The sequence below is a fragment of the Balaenoptera musculus genome, chromosome 11, assembly GCF_009873245.2.
Source record: "Balaenoptera musculus isolate JJ_BM4_2016_0621 chromosome 11, mBalMus1.pri.v3, whole genome shotgun sequence".
In the NCBI taxonomy this organism is placed as follows: domain Eukaryota; kingdom Metazoa; phylum Chordata; class Mammalia; order Artiodactyla; family Balaenopteridae; genus Balaenoptera; species Balaenoptera musculus.
The window spans coordinates 39,812,283-39,825,392 of NC_045795.1; the positions used below are offsets into that span (position 1 = coordinate 39,812,283).

Genomic DNA, 13,110 nt, shown 5'->3' on the forward strand with positions numbered 1-13,110 from the left:
CTAGCTGTACGACCTTGGGCAAGTCACTTAACCTCTCTGGGTGTTGATTTCTCCATCTGTAAAATGGGAATATTCACACACTCCTCAGAGTGTTGAGAGACATCAAGGAGCTAATTTATGGAAAATGCTTAGAACGGTGCCTGGCACACAGTAGGTGCTCTCACAGGGTTATCTATCACTACCTTTGAGAGGAGCCCAGGGTTGCCATGATTTAGACCATTTCTTGTCTCCTGAGGTAAAACTCAGCTGTCCCAGTGTGTGGACCCCCCTGGCCCCCAGGAAGCTCCATAGGAGGCACTTACCTGCCACGGTCCCCAGCCTGGGATGTGGACTCCACCATCCCAGCAGCATTGGTCAGCACTACCCCCTCTGCCTTCTTGGACTGTTTCTCCTTCTTGGTGGTGGTGTGCGGGAGGTCTGGGTTCCACTCCTGGGGGGCGTCAGGGCAGCAGTCAGGCTGGGGGGCTGCCCCCCGAGGCTCCTTCCAGCTGTTTCAGATTCCCCTTCCCCATCCCCACACATCCTCACCTCAAACTGGGGCCAATTCATGGGCATGCCAGGGCCGCTGGTGCTGCGGAACCATCTGAGGTCGTCCTGGGCGTCGGCCCCCCGGATGGCCTGCTCCAGCTCCCGGTACACTTGAACATAGCTGTGCACGGGGGAGATGGAGAGGTGCAGGGCAAGATGCACCATGGCCCCGTCTCAGCCTCAGTGAGGGCCAGAGCCTGTTCAGGAGACCAGGGTGCTGGCGTGCCCCCCAGGTGGGAATCAGGCTGCTTCCAAAGGAGCAATCTCTGAGTGGGCAGCTCCAGGTATGCCCAGTGGGCACCTTCTCCATCCCCACCTTAGCCACTCACCCATCCATCCAAGCATGTTTCTTGAGTATCTGGTGTGCGTCAGCTTAAACCCAGGCAGCCACTGGCCCCTGCAGCTCTGCCCTCCCCTTCCTGTCACTATAACATAGGGCCCAGGATGCCCTGCTGCCTCTGCCTGTGCCCACCATGCCGCCACGCCCAGCTACCTGCTATTCTCAGCTAGGTTGAGGTGACGTTTGATGTCTAGCAGCACCTCCTTGAGGAAGACCAGCCTCCTTTCCTCAAATTGCTGGCACTGTTCAAACACCTGCTCCATGCCCTCCATGTACTGGGGTGTGGTCTTGCCCACGTCATCCAGCACCTTCTCATACTTCTCCTGCATCTATAGGAACCAGGGCAAGGCGGGGGGTGGTGGTGGTGAGACCCAGGCCTGCAGCTCCCAGCTGCCACCCACTCCAAGGGGCCCTGAGACCCCAGCCCGACCAGCACCTTCTGCACATCCTGCTTGCACTTGTCCACTTTGTCCTGCAGCTTCTTCTGCTGCTCGGGTGTGACCGACTGCTCCGTCTTGCTATTCATCTCCCGGGTCATGGCCAGCTTCTCCTCTTTGCAGGCCAGATGGTAGGCCTTCTTGGCTGCCTCTAACTGTGGGGAGGGGGGAGAGGGGGCAGGGTGTAAGCAGAAGCAAACGTGTTCACTCTCAACTCCTCCCACCTGCCCGCTCCACTGGGAGCTGTGAGCACACATTCTTAAAAGGCAGAAGGGATGCAGGCCCCAGCTCCAGGTATTCAGGAGCAGCGCCCACCCATCTGTGCATTTCCCTGCACTGCCTGCCCCTGTGGACTCCCTCCCGTCGGGCACTGCAGGGCCTGCCCCATCTGTGGATGTTTCTTTCTGGCAGGCAGTGCTGCTCCCCTGTGGGTCCAATACCAGCGGGCAGTGCACTGCCTGCCACATCCGTAGAGACCCTCCCTCTGATCAGTCTGCCCCTCTTGAGCCCAGCTGCCCAGCCTCGCCCCTTCCGTGGCAGCCGCCCACCAGGCACCTCCTTTATCTTCTTGGCCCAGGGCTTCTGGGCCTTGCGGAAGCCGTCTTCAGCCTCCTTGGTCTCCTTGAAGCCGCCCATGATCTGCTTGTGATAGGCATCCTTCTGCCAGTTCTTGACCTTCTCCAGGTCCTCGTTTAGCAGGCTGTTCTTCACCTCCTGGTGCAGTTCGCTCACCTTGTCCGCCTCCGTCATCATGGCACCCCAGGCCCGCTCCAGGCTGCCATACTGTGGGCCTGAGGAAATGGCCATGCGGTCACCGGGTCCTCATTACCCCCGGCCCAGAGGCCCGCCTCACGCCTCCTTTTTCTGAGGCTTTCCCCATACTTCCCATGGCAGCAGAAATGCCCTCCTCTGCTCTCCCTATAGTTTTATCCATCTTCCAGGGCCGAAGAACAGCCACCTCCTTCAAAAAGGAGAAAGGAGAAAAGGGAAAAAAAAAAAAAAAAAAAAAGAAAAGGAGAAAAGTACTCCTTTTCTGAGTACTCTATCCTCACACACCTCGGCCTCCAGCCCTCATGAATTGTTCTTACAGCGTCCGTCTCTGGGCCTACTCCCTGTCTCCCCCATCAGCTTGTGAGCCCCATGGGCGGCAGCCTGGACCCCCATGAGCTCTCACAAGCCAGCACAGCACCAGGCACACAGTCGGTGCTCCGGGAATGTTGACTGAACGTAAAACTGAAGAACCAACTGGTGACAGATAACAGGAAGCCACTGGGACCAGACATCCCACAGGATCTGGACCAGCAAGAACAATTGCTATAATAAAATTTGCATATGGGCCACATTAAACGCCCTGAATTTGATAGTTGAACTATGGTTATGTAAACAAATGTTCTTATTCTTTGGTGTTACATGAAGAATTTAGGGTGAACAGGCATGTCTCTAACTTAAATGGTTCGGAAAAGATATGCCTATAAATAGAGAGGGAGTGAGAAAACAAACGTAGTAAAATGTGAGCTGGTGAGTCTGGGTGAAAGGTATGTAATTCTCTGTACTGTTCTAGCAACTGTTCTCTAAGCTTAAATTATTTCAAAATAAAAAGTTGTTTTTAATCCAACCTAAAATTGCAGAAAGTAGAGCTGACCGGGGACAGGGGAGGCCTGCGTGGTTTGGGAGGGGAAATGTGCAGGGCAGGGCCCGGCGACTGGGGGGTGCAGGTGCATCCAGAGGCAGGGCGCTCCCGGGACCCAGACAGTGGGGGGCCGCTTAGCGCCTGGGGTGTGCACACGGGCTGGGCATGGGGCAGGAGGGGGAGGGGCACCTTTCTCGATGAGCTGGCGCCAGCGCTTGGCCCAGTCGGTGAGCTGCTGCGCATACGCCTTCTCGATCTTGGCGCGCTCCTGCACGCAGTTCATCAGGTCGTTGCACAGCCGGTGCCCGTCATCGATGCGCTTCACCGTCCGCTTGTAGTTCCCCACCTGGCGGCCGAGCAGCGAGCACGACTCCCGCGGGCTCCCCGCCTCGCCCGCCCGGCCGCCCTGGCCACCCTGTCCTGCAGGGGGCGCCCGCTGGGCCACCCCGGCCGCCCCGCGCTCATACCCTGGGGGCTCTGCACCCTCTCGCTGACGGAGGCTTGGACACCCCCCTCACACCCCACCGTCTATACACTCCCTCATCCCACTTTAAACAGAATTTCCTCACTGCCACCAAGTGCAGAAGGATATTTATAATTTGGACTTAGACTCAAATGAATTATTCATTTTGTACTTGCCGTGGTAAATCTATTATATTTATATAGACTCATATAAGCGTTGAGCTGAGCTGCAGCTTCTTGACATAATATTATGTTTTGTAGACATCTCATTAAATACTTATTAATTTAGGTTTGGCAGTTTTCACTTTGGGTTTTGGAAGCCGATGGAAAATTTCTTTCTGGGTCTCAAATATTTTGGGAGGCTCCTGCAATGCTGGCTCCACCTCTTTGTCGATGCGGGGCTCCCTGAACTCGTAACACTTCTCTGTGACCAGTGCTCCGCCCCCTGCCCACTGCATAGGGTAGGAGGCGGGGCACAGCTGTGAAAGGTCACGTAAGCTGTAAAGTGCTGCACCTGCCTGCGTGAAGCACGAGGAGTCTGAGCCGGGGCCCCCAGAGCAGAGGGTCAGGAGGGCCCTGTTCCGCATCATAAATTCCACAGGATCTCTCCAGGGGCAGCTGTGGGGCAGAGGGGCTCTGGGCTCAATGGTCTGTAGGAACCACTTGGTGGCAACAACTGCCCGCTGGACATGGAGGGCTTTGGAGGGGTCTGTGGGGCTGGGGAGCAAGCTCTGAGGTCACGGGTGGGTGGGAGCCTAGGCCTCCACGCAGCCAGGCTGCCTGGTTCCCAGGACCTGGGGAGCATCTAAGCCTCACCTCCCAGAAGCTGTCGGTGGTCTCCTCCGGAGCTAGCGAGGCCTCGTCGTAGGAGCCAGACATGGTGTGGCCGTTGCGGGGTGGACAGGTGTGGAGCGGCGGTCAGCAGGCCGGCTGCTCATGCGCTGGGAGGGCAGGAGAGAGAGCCTGGAGATGAGGGCAGCTCCCCGCATGCCCCATTCCAGGCCTGGGGCCCCAACTTGCTGTGGGCCTCGCACTGGATGGGGGCTCAGAGACTGGCTCCCCATCCCTAGGGTAACCCCAAGAGCCACCCTGTAGCACCCCTCGTGCCCACCTCCCGGTCTCTCCGCCATAGGCCCTTCACTCCACATCCTGTCCTTCCCCTCTCCCCTAAGTCCGTCATCCAGCTCAGGCGTGGGCACCTCTTCTCAGAAGCCTGCTGCAACCACCAGAACCATGGTGCCTACAACTGTTTTTGTGCTCCTGGACTCTTAGAGCTAAAACCTATGGCCACGTAATTACATATTTGCTTTATATAAATCCGCAGTTTGCTTCACAGACACACACAGCTCCTCAAAGCCAGCAATCAGGCTTATCTTTGTGCATGTCCTGCACTCCCTCCCCAGGACCTGGCACCCTGGGGCTCAATGATGAACCCTAGAAAGCTTCTCAATCTGCCCACCTCGGTACTGCCCACCCTGACACAGCTGAATCCTTGCACCTGGTGCAAAAGACCCACCTCAGCTCCCGCCCAATCCCCAATTGACGCAGAACCCCTGGTCTCAGCCCCTAGAACCTCCCTGAACCCCCCCCACCTGAAGCCTGGACCCGAGACCCTCGGGAAGCTGGCAGCAGGCCCCCTCCTACCTCCCGCCCAGGCTCAGCGCCTCCTCAGATCTCTGAGCTACTGGGCTCCTGTAAATGCCCTTCCGGCTGCCCTGGTGCCCAGCCTCAAAGCCTCCATTAGCCGCTTACGTATCTCCTGAGTCCCAGACATGTGGCTTCCTGGCCCACAGGTCAGAGCACCGCAATCTGCGTGAACATCGGGGTGGCTGTGTGTACCATGGATCTGTCAGCAGGCATCACGGCTGTCCAATCTAGGCCATGTGCTGCCCCCGGGCCAGGGCAAGCACTGCCCTACTCCCATCCCCCAGTCCTCATCGCCACCCTGGACAAGAATGGCTCAGTAGTTAGGAGACAGGACGCAGAGAGCTAGGGGCCTGGTCTTCAAAGGGGCAGTGAGTCCAGGCTGGGCCTGACCCTGAAATGGAGCAGGACCCTATGATCCTTGCTGCCCATGTCCTCAGCCTGCCTTTTGTCTGTGGAAAAACTTTAGCCAAACAGTAAGTTTAATCAGATAAGTGAGAAAATGCAGAAACAAGACTAAAAGTCTAAGAGTCTAAACAAGTCCAACAAGAGAAAATAGTAATAGTTTAGTCATTAAGCATAGTCAAGGACCTTTAGTTCCTCTTCAAGGGCTATAGATAATATTCTGAGCCATATCCTGTGAGCTGTCTTACAGATACTAAAACCCCTACCAGGTGGAAGAAGTTAACTACATGATGACCAGGCTGTAGCCATGACATAAGCTGCCACAATTCCAAGAACTGGCCTCAAAGAAATGGGAACAAACCGACCCTTGAACTGAAGACTAACTGTACTTAAACAATCAAGATGACACTGATCAGACCACTGCATGACCAATTTCAAGATGACTGTCAGAGCTGACTGTGCTGTTTCTGCAAGTAGCCCCTCCCCTTCACCTACAGAAGCTCTTGCCCACTGATTGTTAGTGGGGGGAAATTGGCCTTTGGACAGGAATCTGCCCTCCCCCCAGGTTGCCGGCCTCCAAAATAAAGTAAACTTTTCTTTCCACCAAACTTGCTTTTTTTTTTTTTAATTTTATTTATTTATTTATTATTTATGGCTGTGTTGGGTCTTCGTTTCTGTGCGAGGGCTTTCTCTAGTTGCGGCAAGCGGGGGCCACTCTTCATCGCGGTGCGCGGGCCTCTCACTATCGCGGCCTCTCTTGTTGCGGAGCACAGGCTCCAGACGCGCAGGCTCAGCAATTGTGGCTCACGGGCCTAGTTGCTCCGCGGCATGTGGGATCTTCCCAGACCAGGGCTCGAACCCGTGTCCCCTGCACTGGCAGGCAGATTCTCAACCACTGTGCCACCAAGGAAGCCCCAAACTTGCCTCTTAATTGGCTTTACGGCAGCGAGCAGCCGGATCCCCACTTTCAGTAACAGTTTTTGGCACCCGACGTAGGGCTGCTGCACTCTCACAGCACCTGGCTCCCTGGGGTTTTCCCGAGCAGACTCGCCCACCATGACCATGTGCTGGGATGGCTGTGAGGAGCCCGCCACTCGTGGATAGCTGGTCCTGAGAGAGGGATTTGGGGGGACGTTCCTAGCAGCTGCCAAAACCATTTGTTTCGGGAATCCTCCCTGTTTCTCCCCTGCTCGGCACTGGCTGCCAATGTACGTTTTTCCTCGGTGGAACAGAAACATGCATCTAGACGAGCTGACGAGCTCCAAGACAGAGTAAGTCCACTGGTGTGTACCCAGGCAAACTTCTATTTTGAGCACAAAGTGCTATTTGGGCATTTTGCCAATTGGTTCTGACATGTGTCTGACACTGAGGACCATTTGTGTTGGGGAAATATTTGTTTGGGACTCTGTATCAGTCATCCTCTTGGAGGATTTGTGACAGTTCTGTCTTCTGGTGTGTGAGTGTATATTCCATTTGTGTGACTGGAAAAATTTTAGCTATGAGATTATGACTAAAGAAAAAAGACAATTTTTTTTGGCCACACTGCTTGACATACAGGATCCTAGTTCCCCGACCAGGGATCGAACCTGTGTCCCCTGCAGTGGAAGCACAGGGTCTCAAGAACTGGACCACCAGGGAAGTCCCAAAGATAATTTTTTTTTACCAATCTAAGACAACAGTATTCTTTAGACTCTGGAGAAAATTGGTTAAGATGAAACTCTTTTGAAATTACAAAAGAGTTTTGAAATTCTTCTGGTTCTTTTTGCATCTGCAGTTAGAGAAAGCTAGCTTGATAAAATACTCTTTTCAGAATTCTGACCCTCAGAAAACAAAAATATGCCTAGGAGAAAACTTGAAGTTAACTCTTATCATGTCCTTGAAATACAAACACAGCCCACTTTGCCTGCGACTTCAGCCTTGGGTTAATTAGTAGAACTTCAAAAGATGTTTGGGTTTATTAAACATGCATCTTGTACCACAATAAAGAGAAACTATGCTATGCGAAAAAATGTAAGTTTTTAGAGGTTATGGAATATGTTCTTTTTTAAAATTAATTATTTTATTTTTGGCTGTGTTGGGTCTTCATTGCTGGGTGCGGGCTTTCTCTAGTTGCGGCGAGTGGGGGCTACTCTTCGTTGCAGTGGACGGGCTTCTCATTGCGGTGGCTTCTTTTGCTGCAGAGCATGGGCTCTAGTTGCACGGGCTTCAGTAGTTGTGGCAGGCGGGCTCAGTAGTTGTGGCTCGCAGGCTCTAGAGCGCAGGCTCTGTAGTTATGAATCTCTTCAAGGGCTATAGATAATATTCTGAGCCATATCCTGTGAGCTGTCTTACAGATACTAAAACCCCTACCAGGTGGAAGAAGTTAACTACATGATGACCAGGCTGTAGCCATGACATAAGCTGCCACAATTCCAAGAACTGGCCTCAAAGAAATGGGAACAAACCGACCCTTGAACTGAAGACTAACTGTACTTAAACAATCAAGATGACACTGATCAGACCACTGCATGACCAATTTCAAGATGACTGTCAGAGCTGACTGTGCTGTTTCTGCAAGTAGCCCCTCCCCTTCACCTACAGAAGCTAGTGGTTAAGAATCTACCTGCCAATGCAGGGGACATGGGCTTAGTTGCTCCACAGCATGTGGGAGCTTCCCGGACCAGGGATTGAACCCGTGTCCCCTGCATTGGCAGGTGGATTCTCAACCACTGCGCCACCAGGGAAGTCCCAGAAGATGTTCTTAAGTTTGCCAATCAGTAAATGCTGGTATAACAGTTCAATTACTTACTTCTTGGTTTTGTTAAGGCTTTTAAGTGTTAAAAACTGAAATATGTAATTAAAGCTACTAAAAATGATAAGGGAAGCATTTCAGTGTGTAAAGCAAGTAGGATATGCATGGTCGGCAGAGAAGGTATAAAGAATGGAGATATTTTTGTTGAGGAAAAATGATGGTAATAATCTTGTCCTAGAGCTGGTTATTTCTGGATGGGGAAATCATATGGATACAAAAGTGATAAAAGGTTTGCAAAAAAAGGGAACTTTGAGAAAAGAATTTTGTACACTGTCAGGAGTGATTAAGATTAGATTGGATTTAATTAGGTTAATATCTATAGCAAGCTGGTAAAGACTGGAATTTGGTTTCTTTCTCCCTGTTAAGAGAACAAAATTTTCCTGGAATACTGAGCTGCTTTTAATAACAGATTGTAAGTTTCTTTCTTTTTTCTTTTAATAACACCAATTTTTTTTAATTAATTAATTAATTAATTAATTAATTTTTTGGCTGCGTTGGGTCTTCATTGCTGTGCATGGGCTTTCTCTAGTAGCAGAGGCTACTCTTCGTTGCAGTGTGCAGGCTTCTCACTGCAGTGGCTTCTCTTGTTGCAGAGCACGGGCTCTAGGCGCGCGGGCTTCAGTAGTTGTGGCCTGCAGGCTCTAGAGCACAGGCTCAGTAGTTGTGGTGCACAGGCTTAGTTGCTCTGCAGCATGTGGGATCTTCCCGGACCAGGGCTCGAACCTGTGTCCCCTGCATTGGCAGGCGGATTCTTAACCACTGCACCACCAGAGAAGCCCATAAGTTTCTTTCTCTAGCCAATTTTGAGTATTCTAAAAGGCCCCTAGGCATGTCAGAAGAAATATTAAAGCAACTAGGATTTCGTAAGTTAAATTATATGGACAACATTTGATAACTTTCAGATCATACTGCTGAACTGGGTAAAAAATTTAAAGCATTCTAATGAAAAGCTATTGTTTTGCTTCAAACCATATGTATATATATATTTGGCTGCGCTGTGCAGCATGCAGGATATTAGTTCCCTGACCAGGGATTGAACTCGTGTCCCCTGCATTAAGAGTGCAGAGTCTTAACCACTGGACTGCCAAGGAAGTCCCTCAAACCATAATTTTGACCCCAATGTTCAGGATGGAAAAAACTGGCTAGTTATCATAGAGTATAATTACTTACGATGTGTATCACTGCTGGCTTTAAGTTTACTACTAAAAGCACATGTACAGGGACTTCCCTGGTGGCACAGAGGTTAAGACTCCATGCTCACAATGCAGGGGGCCCAGGTTTGATCCCTGGTCTGGGAACTAGATCCCACATGCATGCCGCAACTAAGAGTTTGCATGCCACAACTAAGGCGCCCACAAGCCGCAACTAAGGAGCTGGCAAGCCACAACTAAGGGGCCTTCGAGCCGCAACTAAGGAGCCCACCTGCCGCAACCAAGACACAATGCAACCAAATAAATAATAAATATTTTAAAAAATAAAAGCACATGTACAATGCTTGTGTGACAATTGGGTATTAGTGCTAAAATGTGTAGCCTATAAAATGTTTCCCCATCAGCATACCCCTGTATTAGTTTGTTATGTCTGATTAGTTTTCCCCCATCATGGATAACTAGGCCAATATATAACCAAAAAGTAGGTCTAGCACTGAGGGACATGAATGAACCCAGAGCAGGCAATGGAGCTACATCTGGCAGTGCTGGAAAAATATATTGATTATCAATGCTTTCTGTGCAAATATTTGCAATTAAAGTGGGGGCGAAATGATGGAAGAAATTTTCACATATTGAGGTATGGGGAAGTCATTCTGGCTTACACATGATTTAATTTGAACTTTAGACTAACCAAAACAGCCTGTTTGTGGCCTAGTAAACATACATTGTATATCTGCTTTAACCATTAAGAAAAAAAAAAAAAAACACATTCAGAGAATAATACAAAGATGCATTTTGATTGTTATCCTCATTGTAATATGTCTACTAATTTTCAAATGTTTGTCCAGGTACTATGACAAGTAGTCAAAGAGAGAGTTAATGTTTTCATAATATAAAATGTTGGGGACTTCCCCAGTGGCGCAGTGGTTAAGAATCTACCTGCCAATGCAGGGGACATGGATTCGATCCCTGGTCCGGGAAGATCCCACATGCTGCAGAGCAACTAAGCCCGTGCGAGACAACTACTGAGCCTGTGCTCTAGAGCCTGCGAGCCACAACTACTGAGCCTGCATGCCACAACTACTGAAGCCTGCGCACCTAGGGCCCGTGCTCTGCAACAAGAGAAGCCACCACAATGAGAAGCCCGCACACTGCAACAAAGAGTAGCCCCAACTCGTCACAACTAGAGAAAGCCCGCACGCAGTAACAAAGACCCAACGCAGCCAATAAGTAAATTTAAAAAAAAATGTTGATGCTAAGCTTGGAACTTGAGATTATTTCCAACTCTGTGTCGTTCCCAAAATTAGGCAGGACTATGCCCCACTTCAGCAGGAAGTAGCGAGAGCAGTTGTCGCGCCATTCACTCAAAGATTTGGGGAAACCTGGAACAGAAATGGAACTAAAACAGAATTCCTCTACCAAGTCTATGATTAACCTCTGTTCCAAAACTTTATTCCCTTTCTTGTTTTGTACCTGTCCCTCCTCAAGACTGAGGAGTATCAAAGAAAAGGGGGTATTGAAATGGAGCAGGACCCTATGGTCCTTGCCCCACATGTCCTCAGCCTGCCTTTTGAGTGTGGAAAAACTTTAGCCAAAGAGTAAGTTTAATCAGAGAAGTGAGAAAATGAAGAAACAAAGGAAAATAGTCCAATAAGACTAAATAATAATAGATTAGTCATTAAGCATAGTCAAGGACCATTAGTTCCTCCTCAAGGGCTATAGATAATACTCTGAGCCATATCCTATGAGCTGTCTTATAGATACTAAAACCCCACCAGGTGGAAGAAGTTAACTACATGATGACCAGGCTGTAGCCATGACATAAGCTGCCACAATTCTGAGAGCTGGCCTCAAAGAAATGGGAATAAACCAACCCTGGAATTGAAGATCAACTGTACTTAAAATAATCAAGATGCTCTACGTCAAAAAAACAAACAAGCCAATCAAAAAATGGGCAGAAGATCTAAATAGACATTTCTCCAAAGACACAGAGATGGCCAAAAAGCACATGAAAAGATGCTCAACATCACTAATTATCAGAGAAATGCAAATCAAAACTACAATGAGCTATCACCTCACACTGGTCAGAATGGCCATATCAAAAAGTCTACAAACAATAAATGCTGGAGAGGGTGTGGAGAAAAGGGAACCCTCCTACGCTATTGGTGGGAATGTAAATTGGTATAATCACTATGGAGAATAGTATGGAGGTTCCTTAAAAAGACAAAAATAGAGCTACCATATGGTCCAGCAATCGCACTCCTGGGCATATACCTGAAGAAAACCATACTTCAAAAAGACATGTGGGCTTCCCTGGTGACGCAGTGGTTAAGAGTCTGCCTGCCAATGCTGGGGACACGGGTTCGAGCCCTGGTCCGGGACGATCCCATGTGCTGCGAAGCAACTAGGCCATGCACCACAGCTGCTAAGCCTGCACTCTGGAGCCCGCAAGCCACAATTGCTGAGCCCATGTGCCACAACTACTGAAGCCCGTGCGCCTGGAGCCCGTGCTCCACAACAAGAGAGGCCACTGCAATGAGAAGCCCGCGCACCACAACGAGGAGTGGCCCCTGCTCACAACAATTAGAGAAAGCCCATGCACAGCAACAAAGACCCAATGCTGCCAAAAATAAATAAATAAAGTAAATATATATAAAAAAAGACACATGCACCCCAATGTTCATTGCAGCACTATTTACAATAGCCAAGATGTGGAAGCAAACTAAATGTCCATCCACAGAGGAATGGATAAAGAAAATGTAGTACATATATACAATAGATTATTACTCAGCCATAAAAAAGAACGAAATAATGCCATTTCGTTGCAGCAATATGGATGCAGCAATATGGATGGACCTACAGATTATCATACTAAGTGAAGTTAAGTCAGACAGAGAAAGACAAATATATGATATCACTCATATGTGGAATCTAATTTTTTTAAATGATACAAATGAACTTACTTATAAAACAGAAACAGACTCACAGATTTTGAAAACAAACTTATGGTTACCAAAGGGGAAACATGGCGGTGGGCGGGGGGGGGGATAAATTAGGAGTTCACGATTAACATACACACACTACTGTATATAAAATAGATAACCAACAAGGACCTACAGCACAGGGAACTCTACTCAATATTCTGTAATAACATATATGGGTAAAAAATTGGAAAAAGAACAAATATATGTATAACTGAATCACTTTGCTGTACACCTGAAACTAGCACAACATTGTAAATCAACTATACATCCATAGAAAATTTAAAAAATAAAAAAACAAGACGATGCTGATTAAACCACTGCATGACCAATTTCAAGATGACTGTCAGAGCTGCATGCTGTTTCTGCATGTAGCCCCCTCCCTCTGTCTGTAAAAGCTCTTGCCTACTGATTGTCAGTGGGGGGGGGGGTGGCCTTTGGACAGGAATCTGCCCTCCCCCCACAGGTTGCCGGCCTCTGAAATAAAGCAAACTTTCCTTTCCACCAACCTTGCCTTTTAATTGGCTTTAGAGTGGCGAGCAGCTGGACTCCACTTTCAGTAACAACACTACTAGGAGCTGTGAGCCTTGAGCAGGAGACAACTCACTACTTCTGCACCGCAGCCTTGGACACTATGAACCCTGACCAGTGAGGATGCTGGGCGAGGGCTAGTCTCTGCAAGATTCAGCCCAACCAGGGGATCCAGGCTGGCCCTCAGGCTCAGGGCAGACATGTGGCACC

At 49.4% G+C, this 13,110-nt stretch overlaps 1 protein-coding gene across 2 annotated transcripts in view; it reads right to left on the reverse strand.

Annotated features, from left to right (window-relative positions):
• Nucleotides 1–13,110, reverse strand: part of PACSIN1 (protein kinase C and casein kinase substrate in neurons 1) — a 61,520-nt gene that overhangs the window by 1,582 nt on the left and 46,828 nt on the right. For both annotated transcript variants that reach the window (XM_036870758.1, XM_036870759.1), the window contains exons 2-8: nt 4,214–4,338; nt 3,125–3,281; nt 1,861–2,096; nt 1,305–1,460; nt 1,022–1,197; nt 529–649; nt 303–430 (exon numbers count right to left, since the gene is read on the reverse strand). In XM_036870758.1, the coding sequence (XP_036726653.1) occupies nt 303–430; nt 529–649; nt 1,022–1,197; nt 1,305–1,460; nt 1,861–2,096; nt 3,125–3,281; nt 4,214–4,276 (1,037 nt within the window). In that variant the 5' untranslated portion in view covers nt 4,277–4,338. The remainder of the gene's footprint in view (nt 1–302; nt 431–528; nt 650–1,021; nt 1,198–1,304; nt 1,461–1,860; nt 2,097–3,124; nt 3,282–4,213; nt 4,339–13,110) is intronic.